Source organism: Scyliorhinus torazame, chromosome 21 (genome assembly GCF_047496885.1).
Source record: "Scyliorhinus torazame isolate Kashiwa2021f chromosome 21, sScyTor2.1, whole genome shotgun sequence".
NCBI lineage: Eukaryota > Metazoa > Chordata > Chondrichthyes > Carcharhiniformes > Scyliorhinidae > Scyliorhinus > Scyliorhinus torazame.
The window spans coordinates 46649998-46664322 of NC_092727.1; the positions used below are offsets into that span (position 1 = coordinate 46649998).

Genomic DNA, 14325 nt, shown 5'->3' on the forward strand with positions numbered 1-14325 from the left:
TTACTTAAGAGGAATTGTGCCATGTATAATATAAATCAAGAGCACTATATTACATAATACTTTTATGATTTCCCCAGAAGAAAAAATGTTATCCTAAGCAGTGATCCCTGTTGCAACATGCAAGCGTGTACGTTGTAGAAGAGCAAAGATGAATTGTGATGCGATTGTTAGCTTTCTATTGGATTTCAGCCAGAATTTCAACTCCTGATTTCCAATTAAACCCTTGCAGTTTCATCATCTAAACGTCAGTTAGTTCAATCAGATGATAGCTATGAGTCGGAGGTAACTGATAGATTTTGCTATAACACTAATAAATATTGGTTTTATTTTCATTTCAATGGACAGTTAAAATAACATTAAAATTAAAAATTAAAGGGCTTAAAATTTTGTGCGGGATTTACCAGCTGTTCATGCCGACGGGATATTCTGGTCCTGCCGATGGAGCACAGGTTTCCCGGCGACAAGGGGTGCAGTCAACAGGAAATCCCATTGACAATGGCAGGACCAGAAAATCCCGCTGGTGGGCCGGCTCCGCCGCCGAAGAACACACAGTGGGTTGGTCAGTATATGCCGCCCTTTGTTCCAGCGTAAATGAACAAAATTGTAGAACACATTGACTTCAAAAACGTTTGCTTGTAATGATTTCTCTGGTTATTTCCCCATTTTAATTTCAAGGATTAAGGAGGGAAATCTTTACTCCCACTATGATTGAGATCTTTTCAGGGTGGCAGCAGATCCCAATAATGGCCACAAAGCAAGGGCTAAACCTGCCTCGGCGTCTGCGGAGCCCCGACTAGATTTTATATCCGTTTTGCAGATAATGGACTGCTGTAGTGGCTCCTGTCCCTTTAACAGAGCCGTCAGTCCCAACAGCAGCAGTGGTAGCGGTGGCCATAGTTAGGACTGCACACAGATACAGCGCAGAAAAAACATACTCCACCCTGAGACTAAGGTAACTGGAGCCAGGTATTGCCTTAAATGGCACTGCTGACGAGTAGCAGGTGTTGCTGTGGAGGAGGCAGGGAGGCCTCCATGGACCAAAAATACCCGATCAGGAGGGACACCCTTCCCCCCCACACCTCGTCCATCCAGGCAATGGACACTTTCTCTCCTGATTTTCCAGGACTGCACCCCCACCCCATTCCCTCTTTTCCTGCTCCTTCAGGCCCTGTAAAACTCTTGCTTACATTTTGATTTGTGGTCAGGTATTCAACATAGTCCTGAAATGAATTGTTATTTTGATCAAGTACTCTTGTTTCTTTCCCCCTCAGAAATTAACCAGAATTGCAGTGTATATTCTGGAGCTTCAAGCACACGAGGTCAACATCAACCAGCCCCTGATTTGATATTTAGATATCATGAAAATGTAAAGGTAGCTTTAATTAACATGCAAATAATGCTTTGGTTTAATGGAAATGTTCACTGCAGATATTCCAACACAAAATGTGTTCAAACTATTCCCTATGGGCACGAGTTTGACAAAGGTTTTCATAGGTCTACGTCATTGTAGAATTTAAAAAGGGAAGTAAGTTTACACTATAGATCTTGACCACTTGTTTAGTTTCTCTGAACACAGAAACCCATGGTTGAAATGTTACTGTCAGAACGTGTGAAATATGATTGTTTTAAACTAAGCGTGAAAAACAAATTTCTTAATCTCATTTCACTTAAGATCTTCATTGTTAATACTATTCACAGCCCAGAAGAAATGGACCCTGGTCTAAAATCAAGGTAATTGGGGTCAGGGCTCACAAGTTTAAGCTCTGGTGACGGGTGGAAGGTGTTGCCCTGGGAATGGCTATCGCTGTGGAGGGGGTTTCCCCATGGACTAAGTGTACTTGATCAGGAGGGAAATAGACTTTCAGTTCCTTGTGGACGCAGGTCACAATAAATAACTAAAAAAAACTTATTGAATTGGCAGTTTGAGATTGGAAAAACTGAATAAGCCTTTCTGGATTATTTTTATAGAGAAGCAAAAAAAAAACTCAAATGGGAAGATAGTGTAAGAGTGCAAGAATGCAGAGCTATCAAGTTCACAAAACAAATATATCTGCATGCCCTAAGACATGTCAGGTGGATTTCCTTTAAGAAATGGGTGTTTATCAAATAGCTGCAGGGATGTCAGTGTGTGGGAGGAGCTGGGCTGTCTGTCTATTACTTTCGTTTTGAGCTGCAAAGCTGCTTTGTGGCTCTGTTTTTGGTTTCGTTTTCAGAGTTGGAGAGCTGTATTCAAAGCAAGCAGATGTGTAATGATCTCTCTCTACAAGCTAAAGAATGTCTTCAGCTCACTTGATTTCAAAATAATACCTGTTTCTGTAGAGAATTTAAACCTGCTGTCTTTGCAAAAAGGGTTTAACTTATGGATGTTGCTAGGAAAGGTATTAAGGGTTACCTGTAGAGCATTGTATCTGTGGGGTTACGTGTGTTGGTAGTTGATAAGATGTTTCCTGTGTGTTTATAAAATGTCAACTGGGTTTATAGAATAAACATTGTTTTGTTTTAAAAATACTTAAGGTCTCTGTTGCATAACACCTGGAGAGTGGACCCTTGTGCTCCCCATAACAAACATCTATTAAAAGTCGTGGGTCAGGTGAACTCCATGATATACTTTGGAGTTTTCTGAACCCTGGCCCATAATAAATTGGGGCTTGTGGGATAAAAGTCTATCTTTCGTGATTGGGTTGGCTTAATGAACTTAAAGACAGTGAGGGGTGAGCATATTTGTGTTTGCTTTTCAGGTGTGGTATTCCAGTTTAAGTGGGGAGTGTGTTGCGAACAATGGCTCTTTCAGAGACTCGGAAGTTTTTGGGGTGGAGACGGTCACACGCAGTACCTTACAAACACAGACTTAAAAAAGGCTTTTAGATTTGGCAAAGACATTGCAATTAATGTTACCTGACAGCATACGAAAAGACAAGGTACTTACGGCGGTAGCTGAGCATTTAAAATTGCCTGAGATACAGTCTGACGCATTAGACCTGGCAAGAATTCAGTTACAGATTAAACAACTGGAACATGTGAAAGAATTAAAGTAGCTTGAATACATAATGAGGGACAAAGAAAAAGAGAGAGAAAGAGCTAGAGGAAAAGGAAAAAGAGAGAAAGAGATAGAGGAAAAAGGAAAGAGACCGAAAGAGAGACAGAGGAAAGGGAAAGAGACAAAGGGAAAAAGAGAGAGTTTGAACTTCGGAAAATGGCCATGAAACGTGACAAGTCAGTTAAAATTGGCAGATGTAAAGGGATAGCGATGAGGACAATGAGCCTGAGCGTCATAGTCAAAGGCTTGGTGGAACCTATTTAAGTATGTCCATGCATTGCTAAGGTTTGATGAGAAGGAGGTAGAAGCCTTTTCATTTCATTTCATTTGAGAGGGTAGCTAAACAAATGAAATGGCCACAGGACATGTCAGTATCACTGATTCAAACAAAGTTGGTAGGTAGAGCTAGTGAAGTGTTTGCATTACTATCAGGGGGGGGTATCTGGGACGTATGAGGAGGAGAAAAAATCCATCTTAAGTGCGTATGAACTAGTGCCTGAAGCCTACAGACAAAGATTTAGAAATTTAAGGAAAGAACCTGGTCAAACATACATTGAGTTTGAAAGGATCAAACAGAGTAATTTTGATAGGTGGATAATGGCTTTGGAAATAGACCAAATGTATGAAGAAATTATACTTTTGGAGGAGTTTAAAAATTCAATTCCTGATGTAGTGAGAACTCATGTGGAAGAACAGAGGATTAAAACTGCGAGGTTAGCAGCAGAAATGGCAGATGATTATGAATTAGTTCATAAATCAAAGCTTGACTTCTGACACCAGTTTCAGCCTATGAGGGATAGAAACTTGGGAAAAGAGAAATGAAATGAAAATCGCTTATTGTCACAAGTAGGCTTCAAATGAAGCTACTGTGAAAAGCCCCTGTGAAATACCCAAGCGGTAAAGGTAAAGGGGTCTGATGGGAGATAATAAGGAGAGCGTACCTAAGATTAAAAGGAAATCCAGGAGGGTTTAAGAGACATGAAAAGTTTCAAATGCTTTCACTGTAATAACCTAGGCCATGGAATGTCACAGTGTTGGTGGTTGAAGAAAAGCACTGGGAAAGCCGATGTGGTAAAACAGGATAAGACTGAGAAGTTTGATAAAGTGGTAAAGGTAATCCCAAGTGAAGCGAAGGAGGTGCAAAGGATTGTACAGCCCAATCAAGAAGCGATTGATGAGAAGGTGCCAGATCTCTTTAAAGAATTAACTTATGTGGGTAAAGTTTACTCATGTGTACCAAGAGGAGCAGAAGTCACAATTTTAAGAGATACGGGAGCTAGTCAATCTTTGATGGTAGAGATGAGGAGTTATGTGGTTTGGGAAGGATATTGCCAGAAAATGTGGTAATATGTGGAATTCAGGGGGAGAAGAGTAGTGTTCCATTATATAAGGTAAGGTTGGAAAGTCCAGTGAAGAGTGGTGAAGTGGTAGAGGAGTAATAGAGAAACAATCTTGTCCAGGAATAGTTTATCTTGGGTAATGATATAGCTAGATCGCAGGTGGGAGTGATGACTACTGTGGTTCATAAGCCAGTGGAAAATCAGACAACTGAAGTGTTGAAGGACGAATATCCTGGGATTGTGTAGTAACAAGGTCGCAAAGTCACAGTTGAAGACAAGAGGAGAAATCAAAGAGTGAAAATAAAGTTGAAGTGCAATTATCAGAAATGATTTTTGATCAAATGGTTGGGAAAGAGCAGATGAAGGATGAGGCGGATATTTTTAGTTCAGGAAATTTGGCAGAATTACAACAGAAAGATAGAGAAATAAAACAGATGTATCAGATAACATGCACAGAAGAGGAATCTGAGTGGAGACCAGAGTGTTATTACCGTAAAAAGAGGCAGCACGGTGGTGCAGTGGGTAGCACTGTTGCCTCACGGCACTGAGGTTCCAGGTTCGATCCCGGCTCTGGCTCACTGGCCACGTGGAGTTTGCACATTCTCCCCGTGTTTGCGTGGGTTTTGTCCCCACAACCCAAAGATGGGCAGGATTGGCCATGCTAAATTGCCCCTTAATTGGAAAACAAATTGGGTACTCTAAACTTTAAAAAAAAATTACTGTAAAAATGATGGCTTGATGAGGAAATGGAGACCTTTACATATGCAGGCGGATGAAAAGTGGGCAGAAGTTCATCAAGTGGTAGTGCAGGTAGGATATAGAAAGGAGGTGTTGCAAGTAGCACATGAAGTACTAGTGGATGGTCATTTGGGAGTAAGGAAAACTCAAGCTAAAATACAAAAACATTTTTATTGGCCTGGACTACATAAAGACATCGTTAAATGTTGTCCATCATGTCACACATGTCATGTGAATATGCTTATAAGGTACTTTGAAAGGGGAGAGCAAAAGGAGGAGGGTTTTAATGATTCTAACTCAAAGTGAAGAACCAAATCTAGATGATTTTGAATTTGACATTCCTCAAATTAAATTGTAAAACGAGGATGTTCTTAAAAATTGGGATCAATTGTTGAGTTACCTTCCAGAGGAAAGACAAACTGACCTGAAAGAGTTATTGATATCACATGGGCAAGTTTGTGGAGATAAGTTGGGAAGTACTAAAATGGCTCTACATGATGTGGATGTGGGAAATGCTGTTCCAATTAAACAACATCCATATGGACTTAACTTCTAAAATTGGCACAGGTTAAAGAAATTGAACGTATGCTTAAAAATGTCATAATGGAAGTGGGTTGCAGCCAATGGAGCTCTCCCATAGTGATCAATGGAGCTCTCCCATACCGTCAAAACCAGACGGTACCCAACGATTGTGTGTGGACTACAGAAAGGTTAATGCAGTTACAAGAACAGACTCTTATCCTATCCCACGCTTGGAGGATTGCATTGAGAAGGTGGGACAATCGGCTTTTATTTCCAAACTGGATTTACTTAAAGGTTACTGGCAGGTACCTTTATCCAAAAGAGTGAAGAAGATTTCAGCTTTTGTGACTCCAGATGGTATATACAAATTCAAAGTTATGCCATTTGGCATGAAAAACGCCCCAGCCACATTTCAATGGTTAACTAACAAAGTTGTTTCAGGATTAACCAATTGTGCGGTATACATTGACGATCTGGTAATTTTGAGCCAGATATGGAAAGAACATTTGAAGCATTTGATGGAGTTATTCGATCGGCTTCAGAAGGCGGGTTTGGTAGTAAACCTAGTCTAAAGTGAATTTGGAAAATCCCAAGTCATTTTCCTTGGCCATACAATCGGACAGGGTCGAATGACCCCACGGGATGTGAAAACAAACGTTATTGGGGAGTTTCCTATACCCTAGACACTAGGAGAAATAAAGCGATTTCTTGGCATGAGTGGATTTTACCGGAAATTTGTGCCAAGCTTTAGCAGTGTGGTTGCTCCACTGACGGACTTGCTAAAGAAGCGTAGCAAATTTCAGTGGACAGCGGAGTGTCAACCGGCCTTTGACGGCCTGAAGGCTGTGTTAACCACTGCTCCCGTGTTAGCCATCCCAAATGATACAAAACCATTCAAAGTGGCTGTTGATGCGAGTGATGTGGGCGTAGGTGCGGAGCTTCTACAAGACGACAAAGGACTAGAGGGGCCTATTGTTTATATTTTAAAGAAATTAAATACGCACCAGAAGAAGTATTCAACGATTGAGAAGGAGACTTTGAGCTTGGTGCTGGCTTTGCAACATTTTCACATTTGTGACCAGCAATCCGTCTGACACAATTATATATACTGGTCATAATCAATTGACATTTTTGGAGCGATTCCGGAATAACAATGCCAGACTGTTTTGATGGAGTTTGTTACAGCCATTTCATTTAAAAATAATACATGTGGCAGGGCGAGATAACGTGATAGCCGATGCTTTGTCACGAAGGTGATGAAGAGAAGCAGGTTCGGTGGAGGAAGAACTACTAAATTGGACTATGTTATTATACCTGTTTGCGTGTTTTGTTTTGTGAAACAAAAAGTATTTTACTGTCAGCATTTCTTAAAGGAAAGTGAAAAGGTGAAAAATGAAGCCATCTTGAAGTTGATGGTTTATTCTTTTTTATTGGGGGGGGGGGTGGGGTGGTGTCAGGTGGATGTACCTTTACGAGATGGGTGTTCATCAAATAGCTGCAGTGATGTCAGTATGTGGGTGGAGCTCGGCTGTCTGTCTGTCTTTTACTTTCGTTTTGAGCTGTAAAGCTGCTTTGTGACTCTGTTTTTGGTTTTGTTTTCAGAGTTGGACAGCTGTATTCAAAGCAAGCAGATGTGTAATGATCTCTCTCTCTACAAGCTAAAGAATGTCTTCAGCTCACTTGATGATTTCAAAGTAATACCTGTTTCTGTAGAGATTTTAAACCTGCTGCCTTTGTAAAAAGGGTTTAACTTATGGATTTTGCTAGGAAAGGTATCAAGGGTTACCTATAGAGTATTGTATCTGTGGGGTTACGTGTGTTGGTAGTTGACAAGATGTTTCCTGTGTGTTTATAAACTGTTAACTGGGTTCATAGAATAAACATTGTTCTGTTTTAAAAATACTTAAGGTCTCTGTTGCATAACACCTGGAGAGTGGACCCTTGTGCTCTCCATAACCAAAATCTATTAAAGGACATAGGTCAGGTGAATTCCATGATATACTTTGGAGTTTTCTAAACCCTGGCCCATAACAGACAGTGGACTTGATTTCTCATGCTTTAAAGCCAGTCAAATTACTAATTGCAACATAACTTACATCTCTTGTCGGAGATACCTTCCAGATTCCGCCTGGAAGTACTGAGCACAAGTCCACCTCTGGTACTGTTTGACACGATGCAAGCCTATGCCGAGCCTGTTTTGTAACTTTACTGAGCTAAAACAAATCATTTGTTAGTATTAGTTTCAAAAGAATAGTTTCTGCACTGAAGCATGCATAAATATAAAATGTATCACTATAATTTAGATGATGCAAAATTACCTTTAATTGTAGTTAGAAACAAACACGAAACATATTGGAATAAGAGAAAGTGTATCTGGGTAAACAGCAGGTTTGCGCCTGTACATCACTGCAGAGGCCATTTACAATGTCAGGTGATCCATCAAGGGATGCACTGAAATGCACATGGCTCTCCAAAAATTGACACAAAAAATAACCAATCCCCTCTTGTACAATTACTTGTCACAGATAAACTGGCAATACCCAAGAAGGAGAAAGTTACCTGTGTGTTTTCATTTGGTGAGTGAAACTAAACACTTTTGAAAAGGACTAACATAGTTGTTTCAAAAAAAAACTGTAAGGTAGAGAGAGTGTGGTGTGCAATCTAAATTAATATACATTTCAATATAACATTTCAATATAACTATGAACACAGTGTTTCATTTTGCAACAGTACTATAAGTCTGTCACTGACATTTATTACAACATAAATCAAATTAGTCATGGATTTTCTGAGTTCGAGTAATTTCCACAAATGTATTAGGCAAACACATGTATTCTAAATCTAAGATTCAGTGGCTAAATCATTGAACAAAGGAAACTGATCACAAGTGAAAGTTATCCTAGAATCATTCAGAATTCCATTATTGTTACACTGCTGAAGGTAAGATTTTATGTTGCTCTTGCCACAGTTCTTGTTTTACAAAAATACTACCTGCTACTGTTGCTGCAAATGGACAAATAGTTAACAGAATAAGATCTCATGCATTATTCAGCAAAATTGAACATTTAATTATTAGAATGAGTTTTAGCTAGTGTTTCTACAAGGGAACTGAGCACTGCTTTCAGAGTGTACCAGGGGGAAAATCCGTTCAGACGTTCAGCATTTATTGATTTAAATAACAAAATGGGACAAATTATTGCACACTTTTGAAGAGATCAAACAAATTTCCCCTCACACTCATAAAACATACTTTTATTATATAACTGCCTTGTAACTGCTGGTTGTGAAATGCATTTCAGAAAAGTTGAGACACCCTCTTTAATTGAGACTAAAGCAGATTATCGGTTTTCAACTGAACGTGGTCAACCTTAATTTAGACTACTTAAATCTTGTTACAATAGAACCTCCTTGATGTACTCAAGTAAGGAAACACCTTGTATCAGCTTCTATCATAAGACACCATCAGTTGTCTACATTTGCCTTCTTTTGGAATGTGACAGAATTAATAGCCGATATGCTTGTCCAAAACGGAGGCAGTATTCAAGGTCCTGGAGGAAGAGATCGGTGATTAAGTCAACTTTTGACTGACAATGTTTTTGAAACAAGACTGGGTAGTTCAATTGTCACTTCAAGGGTAATTGCCATGGAACTTCATCAGTGTTAAATTTTACCAGGTTGGATCTCCGCAACGTTTTTAGTATCATAGAATTTCACTCTAATACTTTATGATCTTTATGATACTATTTATATTGTAACTTCTCAGTAAATCTTTCATATTGGAACAAAACACCCGCAAGTCTTTTTTTAAGGAACCAAATCGTGCATAAATTAGCCATACTTGGATATTATTGCAGATACATGACAGACTATTTCTGTGGAGCATCTACATTGAGTCAGCTCCCAGTCAGGATTATTGAACAAAAATATTGTGCAATTTTTTCAATTATTTTTTTTGTATTTTGTACTCATAGAAGTAATGGAATTTTATTGCGGGTCATGGAAAGCTGCATATTCACTGCACTGTTCGGAAATTAAAATTCCACTGTGACATGGTAGGATTTCATGACATGCAATTGTCCTTTTTGTCACGAAGTACTAGTCCCATATTATTGCTTTGACCCAAAGATGAAACACCTTTGAGGAAGTAACAACTACAGTTAAAGCATCTGAGATATGTTCACCTTCCGAGCTTGATCACTGAATATATCTTCTTCTTCCTCCTTGTCACTGCCGAGCCCCTGGGCATGCACCCACCTTGAGCTTGGGCTAAAAATAGCAAACTCTGCATTACTACCACGAAAAATGCAAGTGTTTTTATTTGGAGTGAGATGCTCTGCTGATGCAGAAGATTGCTTTATCACACGATCATCCCTTTCAACCTATGAGATAAATAAAGTAGATGAAGTGGTACATGTAGACTTTTCTGCCTGTACAGTTTACTGTTTAATGAAGGTTGCAGAACAGGTTACAATCTTACATTTGCTATTTTCTTTGACTTTTGATCAAATTAACAATCCTATCCTCATAGAACAGCACAGTACTTTACATGCAATACATGAAGCATTGTTGCAATCTTGCCTGACACCACATAATAAGGAAATCCCAACTAATTGGACATCTGCAGAAAAGCATCACGAGACCTGGATATCTTACTATCCTGAAGAACCAGGCAACGTGCCTCAACAACTACCGTCTGGTGGCCTTGACATCTATCATTATGAAGTGCTTTGAGAGGTTGGTCATGAGACACATCAACTCCATACTCCCGGCTTCCGGTTGCGGCTATGCCTAGGTAGGTCGCACGGTCGGCAGCTCCCGCCGATAACGGACTTTTGGGCCCTTTTAATGAGCTCCAGCGGCACTTTGACGACGATTCCCGGTGTGGGAAGGAAACAGTGAGGGTCCCCCAGCGCTGTATGGAGTAGACCAGGAGTGGGGCGGTCAAAAAAGCGGCTTTGGAAAAGAGAGAACAGGCGCGAAAAAGCAAGGTGGCGGCTGGCGGGGATCAGGCAGCGTGGGCCCAGTGGTCACGGGAGCAGCAGGAGTTTTTAAGAAACTGCTTTGCGGATTTAAAGGCGGAGATGCTGGCCCCTATGAAAGCGCGATTGAAAGGTTGGTGGAGACCCAGAAGATGCAGGGGACGGCGATCAAGGAGGTGCAGCAGAAGGCCTCTGATAATGAGGACGAGATTCTGGGCCTGTCGGTAGAGTTGAGGCGCACGAGGCGTTGCACAAAAAATGGCAGGAGAAGCTGGAGAATAGGTCAAGGAGGCAGAACCTTCGGATTCTGGGTCTCCCTGAAGGCGTGGAGAGGTCGGATGCTGGGGCGTATGTGACCACGATGCTGGGTACGCTGATGGGCGCGGGGGCTTTCCTGCAGCCCCTGGAGCTGGATGGGGCGCACAGAGTCCTGGCAAGGAGGCCGAGGACGAACGAGCCGCCGAGAGCTATGGTGGTAAGGTTCCACCGCATCACCAACAAGGAATGTGTCCTGCGATGGGCGAAGGAGCGGAGCAGCAGGTGGGAGAACACCAAAATCCATATTTATCAGGACTGGAGTGCAGAGCTGGCCAAGAGGCGTGCGGGATTCAACCGGGCCAAGGCGGTTCTCCGCGGTAAGGGGGTGAAGTTCGGGCTGTGACAACCGGCGAGGCTGTGGGTTACATATCAGAACTGGCACCACTATTTCGACATGCCGGATGAGGCGTGGACTTTTATCAAGAATGAAAAGCTGGACTCGAGTTAATGGACTGCGGTATGTTGTGGGATTGTTGGTAGGGGAGAGGGGGTGGTGATATGTTGGGGTTTTCCCTGTGTTTTCGGGGCCCCTTTGCCCTGGGCCCTTGAGGCTTTTGGGCGAGGTCGCAGTTGGGAAGAGCTGCGTCACAGGAGGTGGGATAGGCCCAGACACGGAGCGCGGTTTACCCGCAAAATGGTGGGGGTGGCACCTGAAGCTGGGGGTTTGAGTGTACGGTACTTTGTTTTGTTTGTCTTTCTCTGTTCACACGGGGTGTAAGTGGGGGGGGGGGGGGGAGAAAAACTCTCTCTACCCCACTTAGGTGGGGGGGGGGCGGGGGTTTGGAGATTTGTAAGGGGAACCCACAGGGGGATTGGAGGTGGAGGCGGGAGCGGCCAGGGTCAGCATGAGTCAGCTGACTTACAGGAGTGCAATAGGGGGGGTTAAGCGGATGCTTGACTGGGGGGGGTTAAGGGGGGGGGGCTGGGATGCTGCTGTGCTGACTGAGGGGGAATCGATGTTAGAGGGGAGAGTCGGGACGGGGAGCCTCCGCCTGGGGGACTGGAGAGTGCGGGAGGCGCGGGCACGTGGCTGGCCTAAAAAAGGAGATTGCTAGTCGGCGGGGGTGGGGGGGGGGGTGGGGGGGGTAGCCCCCCGACCAGGCTGATCACGTGGAACTTGAGAGGCCTGAATGGGCCCGTGTGTTTTCACACTTAAAGGGGCTAAAGGCAGACGTAGCCATGCTACAGGAAACGCACCTGAAGATCGCGGATCAAACCAGGCTGAGGAAAGGATGGGTGGGGCAGGTGTTTCCACTCGGGGTTGGATGCGAAGAACAGGGGGGGGGGGGTCGCAATTTTGGTGAGCAAGCGGGTGGCATTTGAGGCGACGGGTATTGTGGCGGATAAAGGGGGTCGATATGTTATGGTGAGTGGCAGGTTGCAGGGGGCCCGGGTGGTGCTAGTGAATGTGTATGCTCCGAACTGGGACGATGCAGGATTCATGAAGTGGATGTTGAGTAGGATTCCGGATCTGGAGTCATGCAGTTTGGTAATGGGGGGGGGGGGGGGGGGGGGGAATTTAACACGGCACTGGATCGGTCTAGGTCGAGATCGGGTAAGAGGCCGGCAGCGGCCAAGGTCCTGAGGGGGTTCATGGACCAGATGGGGGGAGTGGATCCGTGGAGATTTGCCAGGCCAAGGGCGAAGGAGTTTTCCTTCTTCTCCCTTGTGCACAAGGTGTACTCGCGGATTGACTTTTTCGTGGTAGGTAGGGCGCTAATCCCGAGTGGAGGGGGTGGAGTATTCGGCCATTGCGATCTCAGACCATGCCCCACTCTGGGTGAAGTTGGGGCTGGGGGAGGAGAGAGGCCAACGGCCTCTGTGGAGAATGGACTTGGGACTACTGACGGAAGAGGAGGTCTGTGGGCAGGTTCGGAGGTGTATCCAAAGCTATGTGGAGACCAATGATAATGGGGAGGTTTCGGTGAGTGTGGTCTGGGAGGCGCTGAAGGCAGTTGTAGGGGAGCTAATTTCAGTCGGGGCCCACAGAGAGACGAGGGATAGAATGGAGAGGGAGATACTTAGGGTGGACAGGAGGTATGCAGAATCCGCCGAGGAGTTGTTGAAGGAGCGTCGGAGCCTGCAGGCGGAGTTTGACTTGCTTACCAGGGGGAAGGCTGAGGCTCAGTTGAGGAAGGTACAGGGAGCAGTGTACGAGTATGGGGAGAAGGCAAGTAGGATGTTGGCGCATCATCTGCAGAAGAGAGAGGCAGCCAGGGAGTTTGGGGGAATTAGAGATATGGGGGGGGGGGGGGGGGGGTAACACGGTGCTGAGCTCGGCAAGGATTAACGGGGGGGGGGGGAAATGAGGCCGTTCCTGGACCAACTGAGGTTTCCACAGGTGGAAGAGGGGCGAGTAGAGAGATTGGGGGCCCCGATTGAGATGGAGGAACTGGTTAAGGGGTTAGGGGGTATGCAGGCGGGCAAGGCCCCGGGACCGGATGGGTATCCCGCAGAGTTTTATAGGAAATTCTCAGAGCTGCTGGGTCTGCTGTTGTTGAGGACTTTCAATGAGGCCAAGGAAAAGGGAACCCTTCCCCCGACCATGTCGCAGGCTCTGATCTCGCTTATCCTCAACTGAACTTTTGGAGCTATTACTGGGCAGCGAATATATCCATGATTCGGAAATGGGTAATGGAGGGAGAGGGGGAGGCGTGGAAACGGTTGGAAGTGGCATTTTGTAAAGATACTAGCTTGGGGGCACTGATAACGGCACCGTTGCCGCTTCCGCCAACGCGATATACCACGAGCCCAGTGGTGGCAGCGACATTGAGGGTCTGGGGGCAGTGGAGACGGCACAGGGGTGGGCCAAGAGCTTCAGTCTGGGCCTTGATACGGAACCATCACAGGTTCGTTCTAGAATATCCAGCGTGGGTATCAAAAGGATGGGGGACCTGTTCATTGATGGGACTTTTGCTAGTCTGAGGGCACTGGAGGAGAAATTTGGGCTACCCCCGGGGAATACCTTTAGGTACATGCAGGTTCGTGCGTTCATGAAAAAGCAGGTGGAAGAATTCCCGCTGCTGCCTTCCCAGAGGATACAGGACAGGGTGGTCTCGGGCGTGTGGGTAGGGGATGGCAAGATATCGGAAATATATCAGGAGCTGCATGAGGCGGAGGAGGCCTACGGTGGAAGAGCTGAAGGGCAAGTGGGAGGAGGATCTGGGTGAGGAGCTGGATGAGGGCCTGTGGGCTGACGCCCTGGGCAGGGTCAATTCCTCCTCATCTTGCGCCAGGCTTAGCCTGATTCAGTTTAAGGTGGTGCACCGGGCGCATATGACATGGCGAGAACGAGTAAGTTCTTTGGGGTGGAGGACAGGTGTGTGAGGTGCTCAGGGAGCCCAGCAAATCATGTCCATATGTTCTGGGCATGCCCGGCACTTACAGGATT

General features: G+C 44.5%; 1 protein-coding gene across 5 annotated transcripts in view; it reads right to left on the reverse strand.

Annotated features, from left to right (window-relative positions):
- Positions 1–14325, reverse strand: part of ccdc15 (coiled-coil domain containing 15) — a 72715-nt gene that overhangs the window by 32510 nt on the left and 25880 nt on the right. For 3 of the 5 annotated variants that reach the window (XM_072486755.1, XM_072486753.1, XM_072486754.1), the window contains 2 exons: positions 9819–9903; positions 7734–7850 (listed from right to left, as the gene is read on the reverse strand). In XM_072486755.1, the coding sequence (XP_072342856.1) occupies positions 7734–7850; positions 9819–9903 (202 nt within the window). Of the gene's footprint in view, positions 1–7733; positions 7851–9818; positions 10017–14325 lie in introns of all 5 variants that reach the window. The other 2 variants (XM_072486752.1, XM_072486751.1) reach the window with 1 other exon arrangement.